General features: G+C 43.6%; 1 protein-coding gene across 3 annotated transcripts; it reads left to right on the top strand.

The window, feature by feature from the left end:
* The first annotated feature begins 563 nt into the window (after window positions 1-563).
* Window positions 564-8,398, top strand: LOC102307143 (casein kinase I). 3 transcript variants are annotated; one of them, XM_042225715.1, is made up of 11 exons: window positions 564-1,071; window positions 2,355-2,452; window positions 2,545-2,655; window positions 3,105-3,253; window positions 3,510-3,738; window positions 3,935-4,105; window positions 4,219-4,367; window positions 4,448-4,646; window positions 4,736-4,881; window positions 5,955-6,020; window positions 7,100-8,398. In XM_042225715.1, exons 2-10 carry the CDS (start codon window positions 2,377-2,379, stop codon window positions 5,985-5,987), a joined length of 1,263 nt encoding a protein of 420 aa, XP_042081649.1. In that variant the 5' UTR covers window positions 564-1,071; window positions 2,355-2,376; the 3' UTR covers window positions 5,988-6,020; window positions 7,100-8,398. The 3 variants fall into 3 exon arrangements, with proteins under 3 accessions (XP_042081649.1, XP_005934455.1, XP_005934456.1); XM_005934393.3 differs by having other exon boundaries at window positions 565-1,071; window positions 7,097-8,398; XM_005934394.3 differs by lacking the exon at window positions 564-1,071 and adding an exon at window positions 1,207-1,315 and having other exon boundaries at window positions 7,097-8,398.
* Window positions 8,399-9,019: the final 621 nt, after the last annotated feature.

Here is a 9,019-nt window from a genome sequence, read left to right as displayed (position 1 = left end):
GAAATCTTTCTGCCTACCTTTGAGCTCAAAGTCTAGCCATTCTACCCTGACATCAACACAACATTGTCATCTAGAGAACTGCTGCTCACTGGATATTTTCTTTTTTTCAGACCATGCTCTGTAAACCCTAGAGATCAGCAGTTTCTGAAACACTCTGACCATCTTGCACCAAAGTCACTTTAACCTCCATCCTAATCCTCAGTTTAAAATTCAGCATGTCTTCATGACTAAATGCATTGACCTGCTGTCATTATTAGTTATTTGTGCTAACTGACAGGTGTACCTAATAAAGTACACATCTGACTTTCAATCATTAATTATTTACCTTTTATTTGGGTGGGTAAAATTGTGGGATCACAGAGCGAATGAGCAACTTAATATGCAAAAACATTTAATGGGAACACAAATAAATAAATAAATAGGATAATTAATAGAAAACTGAATAATAGAAGTAACGGGAAAGATATTTTATTATTAAGTTTTAATATTTTAATTTTTTTATTTATTTTTTTATTTTTTAATCCTGGCAGCTTCGGTCCTCCATACACAGGCACATAGCTTACTCCAGCAGACGCAGGGCGGTGATCATCTTATACTTCTCTATTGTGCTTTAATTTTAGAGTCTGCTGAGAGCGAGGGGAGATCAGAGTGCAGCTGGTGGCATCAGGGCGCTTCATTCATGCCTGCAAGCAGCAGCTCTCAGCAGCCCTGCTGCTTTAAGACAATCCGGGCATCTCTGCAAGCCTGTGCATGACATCATTGATATTGTCAATGGTGTAGAGTGAGGGAGGGCTGGGTGTGAGGGGGAGACGGAGAGGAGCAGCCAAAGGAGAGAGGAAGCGGAGGACCTCGGTGTCTAGTTTCAGATTTTTTTTCCATTAAATAAACGTGACTCCACGGAGCTTCCTCTAGTCGCATCTCCACCTCCGGGTCGTCTCGGATTAGCTGGTAATTTTTTGGTCGACACTTCGGGTTTGGGTCACGCATCTCCGAGGCTATGAGCCGTCCGAAGCCGCATCGGTACGTCGCTGTCCAGGGTCCTGAGTGAGACGACGGACGACCACGAAGCCGGTGAGAAGGTGCAGGGATGGTGGTGATGGTTGTCGGGGGGTGGATGTATGTTGGCTGGCGAAGATGTCTGTGTGTGTGAGAGAGAGCGAGAGAGACGTGGAGGGGGGAGGGCTTGGGTTAGCCAAACAGAGTCCAGATAGTCGTGTTGGGGTGGGCGAGGGGGTGCGCTCGATCAGAGGTCCTGTGTGGAGGGTGCGGTTATGGGGAATTATTACCATATCTGATGGCCATCCAGACATGAACGGTATGTTGTTGTTTATTTATTTGTTTGTTTGGGTTTGTGGGGTTTTTGTGCATGCACGGCCTTCCTCATTTGCTTTGTGATATCTGGGGCAACAGCACGCTGGGTGAAAATACCACGTCTCGCCTGTTTTTGCAGTCTCTTGCTGCAATAGTGGGTCCCAGTTTTGTAACGCTGGCAGCACAGCAGCAGCAGCAGCTCCTGGAAGGCTGAGAGAGAAAACGAGCTTGAGAAACCTGCTGGAAAGGGTTTGGCGGTGTGCAGCAGTGCACGGTGTGTATGTGGAGGTTCGTCTACAATGCAGTCAAGACTGAAAGGGGAAGGGGGGGACTTAGTCAGCGATTAATGCGATGTCAGGCTGGCTTGTAAAAGCGTAACCTTTGTCGAAAAGCCCCCTCCATCATCTCACACTTTCATGTCCTTATTTCAGGGCTGTGCACACAGTTAGGGCCAGGATGAGGAAAACATGACTCATTCAAATTTTGTGAGGGGACCCCGGTGAGAAATTGCAAGTTTATGCAAATCACTTGTACACAGGATCAAGACTCCTTTAAAGTGCTTTGGGAAGAGTGTGTGTGTGTGTGTGTGAGATTTCCCCCCCACCCCCTGCAGTTCTTAATAAATCATGTTACACAACTACAGGCTCTGTTCTTCTTCACTCTCACCTTTTTTTTTGCTCCATGCAGTTTATAAATACTTTATTGGCCTACATTGTTGCCTGGAATTTACTGTCAAACATCCTCGGCACACGTCAGGAGCAGGGGTGTTTCATTAGGTCGTGTCTCTTTGACGCTTTGGCCACATGTGTGCCACAGTTTCCCTCCTGGCTCCAGAGATTCAACTCGGGCTGCACTACGTCATTGTACTTTGCTCAGGCTTACAGTTCTGTTTCCCTTCACTGATACAGCAGCCTAAGGCCTAACCGCTTGTACTCTAAAGTCTGCAGTCTTTTCACCAGTGTCCTTTCACTCTATTGATCACCGGTGACTGATGACAGCTTTGTGCGTGTGTGTGTCTGTGTGATTCTGTCGAACCGTTCCAGCAAGTTGAAGAGCTCAGGAGCCATGGAGTTGAGGGTGGGGAACAAGTACCGCCTTGGGAGGAAGATAGGGAGTGGATCCTTTGGAGATATTTATCTCGGTGAGTATCTAAGCAAGTAGTGCCAATTGCCATCAGTTTTGGGGTTTTGTAGATTTAAGTTCTTCTGATCTAACCTCTGTTTCTCTCATCAGGGTCAAACATTGCTACAGGAGAGGAAGTAGCCATTAAACTGGAATGTGTGAAGACTAAACATCCACAGCTCCACATCGAGAGCAAATTCTACAAAATGATGCAGGGTGGAGGTAAAGAGAAATATTTCAGGGTCTCTTTGAAAGCTTTACTACCGGTCTGCTGAGATGTAGTAAATAGTTTTAGGGTCATTAAGGAGTATTTAGGGCTGCTGAGAGCTATCAACAATGATTGCAAAGAGATTATGGTGAATTTGAAAGACATTTCAGGGCACACAAAGGCATTGAAACTCAAGCTATCTTTGACTGAAATGCAATTAACGAGCATTTGAGTGTCTTTATGGTCACTGGGAGTAATGATCATCCTGCTGCACTAAGCTGGTGATAACACAGTGACGGACATAAGATAAATAACTTGAAGCTTTATTTATGTGCAGAGGTTGATATATGAGTGAGAATCTTTCTGAAAAAAAGCTAAATTTAGGTGATGAATTTTAACCTAAATCTTCTGTTACTCCAAATGATTCGGTTTTGTAACATTTCTGCTCCTTCTCACACCACAGTGGGAATCCCGGCTATCAAGTGGTGTGGAGCGGAAGGCGACTACAACGTCATGGTGATGGAGCTGCTGGGTCCCAGTCTGGAGGACCTGTTCAACTTCTGCTCCCGCAAGTTCAGCCTGAAGACAGTCCTGCTGCTGGCAGACCAGATGGTGAGACCGACTGGCCACAAAAAACCTAACAGCTCATCAGGGCTTCTTTTTTTCCACCTTGCACCCTATCATCTGTAGTAACTAATCACGTTAAGAGCTCAAATGAGAGCTTCTGTGTACTTTGTCAGAATTTCATACCATTTTTAAAACACTTCCTCAAGACTGAGACTCGTCCGTTTACCTTCATGAAAGGAAATTTTTGTTAACCGTGCCTCAGCATACAAGATAACTAGTGACCCCCTTTGTCTGTCTTCAGATCAGCAGAATCGAGTACATCCACTCCAAGAACTTTATCCACAGAGACGTGAAGCCCGATAACTTCCTGATGGGGCTCGGGAAGAAGGGAAACCTGGTCTACATCATCGATTTTGGCCTGGCCAAGAAATACCGTGACGCCCGGACACACCAGCACATCCCTTATCGTGAGAATAAAAACCTAACCGGCACCGCCCGCTACGCCTCCATTAACACCCATCTGGGCATCGGTAAGGCAGCGGAGACGGCCTGCGTATCTGTCTTGTTGTGTGTGTTCTGCGAACCTCAATATGATTTTTCTGATTCCTTTTTATTAATTGTGACATGATTCTCAGAGCTGTAGCTTTTTCCTTTCTTTCCCTACATTTCCTGCTGTTTCATTCTCTTCTCTCTTTTCGTCCCTTTGCTCCGTCTTTTTCTCCACAGAGCAGTCGAGACGTGATGACCTGGAGTCTCTGGGCTATGTTCTCATGTACTTCAACCTGGGCTCTCTGCCATGGCAAGGACTCAAGGCTGCCACCAAGCGGCAGAAGTATGAACGTATCAGTGAGAAGAAAATGTCCACCCCTATCGAGGTGCTGTGCAAAGGTTACCCATGTGAGTAGCTGTTAGAGTGGTGTTCTTGAGTGCAGTAAAGAGGTTTTTGCAGTTTTTCTGTCAGACTGTTCATCTGACTTTGCTCTAAATCTTCTGTCTCCTATGTTTCCCAGCTGAGTTCTCCACGTATCTGAACCTGTGTCGCTCCCTACGGTTTGATGACAAGCCAGACTACTCTTATCTAAGGCAGCTCTTCAGGAATCTTTTCCACCGACAAGGCTTCTCCTACGACTATGTCTTTGACTGGAACATGCTGAAGTTTGTGCGTGTCGCACTTGGACTTGGAAGATTTATCCCTTTTCTAGCAGACTTTCTCATCTATGCTATTCCTTTGTGTCTCAGGGGGCCAGCAGGACAACAGACGATGGCGAAAGGGAGAGGAGAGAGGGGAAAGATGGAGAGGAAAGACCAGGAGGAGGCCAAAGAGGAGCGGGAGGTCGAGCTTTGCCGCCGGGTCCAAACCCTTCTGCAGCCAACAGAGTGAGGAACGAGGCAGACGCTGCTCCTCCTAACCCAGCTACGCGTGGGGTCCAGCAGTCAGGTTAGGGTGTTGCTTTCTTCTGGGTGTTGGAGGGCAGCAGCAGAGTTCAGGTTTTCATTTTAAGTGTGTGTTTCTGTGTGCTCACACAGGTAATCGCTCTCCTCAGGCTGGGAGAGCAGAGCGAGCTGAGCGAGAGAGGAAGGTGGCCATGAGGCTTCATCGCGGGGCCCCGGCTAATGTCTCCTCCTCCGATCTCACTGCACGCCTCGACCAATCACGCATCACCACATCACAGGTAGGAAGATTAGCACTGTGTCGTTCTATACACTCAGGACTGGTGATGGATATTCAGACATCACCTCACATGCAGCAGATGGCTGCCCCTCCTCGAGCCTGGTTCTGCTGGAGGTTTCTTCCTGTTAAAAGGGAGTTTTTCATTCCCACTGTCACCAAGTGCTTTCTCATAAGGGGCGGTCTGATTGTTGGGGTTTTCTCTGTATTATTGTAGGGTTTATACCTCGTCATCTAAAGTGCTTTGAGCTGGCTGTTGTTGTGATTTGGTGCTATATAAATATAACTTAATACAGTAAACTAAGACAGAGAACCTTACATGTTATGCAGGCATGTTTAGCACACAGGAACTACAAGGAACTTTATGAAACTTGACCACAAATAATCTGCAGCAGGTGTCACTCTTTGCTCTTTTGAAACAATTTTTTCCCCTTATTTCTTCTTTTTGGTGGAGAAAGTGGATGAGAAGAGTTTGCACTAACTTAGATTACTGCATTTTCTCATTATACTTGGCACTCTGCTCTAACTAGTGATGCATATCTGAAATACTGGAAGCAGGAAAATAGTCATCATTAATCTACTTATAATTACCACCAAAACATGCATACGAAGAGTTTTTGTTACTGTGGAGCTTAAAGTCAAATATGATATGAAGGCAGACTAATTCTCCAAGGCCTTCCTTCAGTGCCTACATCCTGTAGCAGTGACAGCAGACAACCTGAATGACCACTCTGAGCTCTTTAAAGATTCTTACATGAACCAAACCTGAAATTCAAATGGATAAAATATGACTTTGTTCACTGACTGAATATTTTATAATGTACTTGTATATAAAACAAGGAACTTAATTGTCCAGACTATCCTATGACCTTGACAGGTAATAAGTAGGCACTTCAGGTTTTTTTCAGTGTCTGTCCTTTGTTTGCTGCAGTGAATAAAATGATCCAAACTCTATGAAGGCCGTCTGCTTAAATTAAACTCGAAGACAGCTCGCGTAGTTTAGGCGTAGAAAGGCTCTTTTCTTTATTTTTTAGCTTTTGCCTTGTTTTAATCATCTCGTTTTCCCTCCTTACTCAGGTCAGTGTGCCATTTGAACACCTGGCAAAGTGAGTTCCTTCTCCCTGGCCTGCAAGTCAGTGGCAGGTGAGGACATGTCTGACACATACTCACACAGACAGCGTTTCTTTTATTTAAAAAAAAAAATCCTTGCTTTTGAGCTGTACAAGCTCCCATCCCCATCAAAGGGATAGTGTAGTTTGAAAATAGATTGCCACGAGTCACCCTACATGCTCACACGGTACCAACTTGTCAAAAGAGTGCAGCCACACTGTAAAACGTACCCTGGTTTTCTGGTCTTCATTAAGATACAGGCAGGTGCTGCAGTATTCTCCCAAGCAATAGCTGTCACCACTAAGACACTATCAACAAAACATCAGCGCTGATATAGGAAGAGAAGAAGTCAAACCTGGAGTCAAAGACATTGCACAGTCTGTTGTTTTCTACCCCTGTGAAATCTGTCAATGAGCTTCTGCACTGATTTGGCATTAAAATAGCAGTAAAAACAGACACAGCTGTGCACTCCAAGTTAAAAATTGAAAGATGCATGACCAACCAGAATCAGCACAGACAATGTGACATCAGTTTCGTCACAGATTCGTCACACAGCACCATGCTACGGGGTGAACGGCGAGCATAAATGGGTGGATGGATGGAGTCGGCCACCTTCTGGTCAATTAAAAAGATTGCAGCTGTTTTTTTTTTTAAACTAACTTCAGTTTTCAGTCCTGTAAACCAGATCCATCTTTTATATACAGTGTATGGGTGCAGCAGGGTGCGAGGGAAGTAGTAAAACTGCTCAGAGGGAAAAATGCACACAGATGACACAAATAAATTTGATGACTTGTTTTATGGCACTGCTCTATGACATCCCAGTTGACTTTATAAATGCAGGAAAGGGTAACACATTTGTCATTAAATTTCTTTTAAAATTGAAATGCTGCAAAAGCAGACTTAATATATTTACTCTAAACAGAATTTAAGTAGTATTAATGGTAGCAGTAGCGCAGTACAACAGCACTTAGCAGGCATATAAACGGGTGGACTACAATTTGACTAAGGCTACAAAACAGAAGCAGCACAGAGTGATCAGCTGAAAATCTTCATCTTTTAAAGACTAACATTTTCCTGTTTTGTTCTTCTTTTTTTCTCTTGCGGTTCAGCAGCTGCAGGGTATCAAATACCCCTTACTTTTCAAATGGATGAATGAAAACATGAGTGACTGCAGGAGGAGAAAGCATTACAGGCCCTTAAAGGGGGATCGATCGTCCGTGTGTCTGTCAGTATGCGGTGTGAGCATGCCCAGTGTTAAAGCTTGCTGAGATGATGGAAAACCAGTGGGACAGACGAACTCTAGCCTGGAACCGTTTGATACTGCTTTTCAGAGAGTGTTGCCGGACGGGGGTCGACTCGGTCAATTCAGAGGCTCAACTCAACTCGCATAAAATAAACCATCAAAGTGCACAAAATGGACTAAGTCAATTATTTTGTGGTTTACACCTGTGATAAAATCAACAACTATCAATCTGCTAATGTTTGCGAGCTACATCTGCTGCTTGTGGTATTCTTTATTATTAATAGATCTCTTTAAAAAAAAAAAAAAGGAAACATGGAGACAAATGCAAAACAAAAGTGTATCCAGGCCTACGAGAGGCGAGCCAGGCGATTGCTTTAACGTGGACCACCGAGAGGAACAGAGGAAGGGGATAAATGGGAGCGAGGCTGCTTTTTGTCAGTAAACGTGTCTGTCTGTGTTATTGTCCTAATCGTTCGTTTTGCCTTCAGCTTTGCTTTAGAGAGCCAGAAGAAAGGAAAGCTAGTTGTGAGGAAGAGGGAGGCTGTAAAACCTGTTAGGAGTTCCTATTTTTCAGCACATTTGTTACAGTCTTACCTAAGGAAGACTGAAAACATTACTGAATGTGAAAAGCGCAAAAAGACTGCCACGAGCAGAGATCGGGATATAACGTGGATTGTATGATATGATGAAGCCTTAGTCCAGCTTGCAACTCCAGGCATGAAGAGACTCGAGAAAGTTGTAAGATCTTGGTGGTGAGCAAGTCTGGTGTTACATTTGTATTTTTCTTTACTTTTGCTTTTGTCCCATTTTATATGACATGTAAAATGTGTACATACTTTTGCCAGAATGTGACAGATTGTTTAAAGACGGAGCTGGAGAGAAGAGTACCTCCTGACACACCTGGGACAGAAAGTGAAACTTTACCGGAAACCTTTAGAGTCTGCCTCGCGTTTGTTTTGGTTTGCACTGAGGCAGGCAATGACAGAAAGGTTCTTGTTATAATATAAAATGTACTCATCGGTATTTTGACCCGGGCCTGTCAGGATGGATGGAGGTCTCTGATTAGAGGATGATGACTGATGTCCTGTACATTTCTTTACCATGCTTCAACTTTATTAATATGATATTTGTGTATATTTTCTGATTCAATAAAAAATATACACACCTTATACAAACTTCTAATGATATCTTTCTCTTGATGGAAACATACTTAAATATTCATATTCATAACTGATCGCAGAATATAAATGCTGTGCAAAAGTCTAAAGATTTCTTTAAAATTTACTTCCAGTAGTTCCTTTATCTGACCAGAGAAGTGTTATCTGTTTTTAAGCTACTTAATGCTGATACGTGAATCATTTAAGTATAAATTAGGCACAAGACTTGAACCAATTTGAAACTGGAATTTGAACTTGAAGAATACTCAAAACATGCCAAAGATAACACAGTTTGATAGGCATAAAATAGTATTTCTGCACGAATAAAGTGATTCCAGAAAACCTGTGTGTGGTGTACAATATTTAAATGCCATCTTTTTAAGAAATAGGAAAGAATATAGCAAAGACCTGACACAGAACCTGAGAGTCTATCTGGCCCTTCAGTTGATCCATCTGCTGTTCACTGAAGCCTCATCAGAAATGGTCTCAGTGGAAGGGTGGGTGTCGAGAAGTTGCTCTTAAGCAAGAGAAACAGGGAGAAAAAGACTGAGTTATTCCGAATTGCACAAAAATTGGAATGAAAATCAGTGGCAACAGGTCTGCCAAACAGTGTGGAACCAGAACAAAAGACA

The sequence above is a fragment of the Haplochromis burtoni genome, unplaced genomic scaffold (genome assembly GCF_018398535.1).
Source record: "Haplochromis burtoni strain Fernald_Lab_line unplaced genomic scaffold, NCSU_Asbu1 Contig_180, whole genome shotgun sequence".
NCBI classification, from domain to species: Eukaryota; Metazoa; Chordata; class Actinopteri; order Cichliformes; family Cichlidae; genus Haplochromis; species Haplochromis burtoni.
This window is presented reverse-complemented; position numbering and strand designations above follow the sequence as displayed.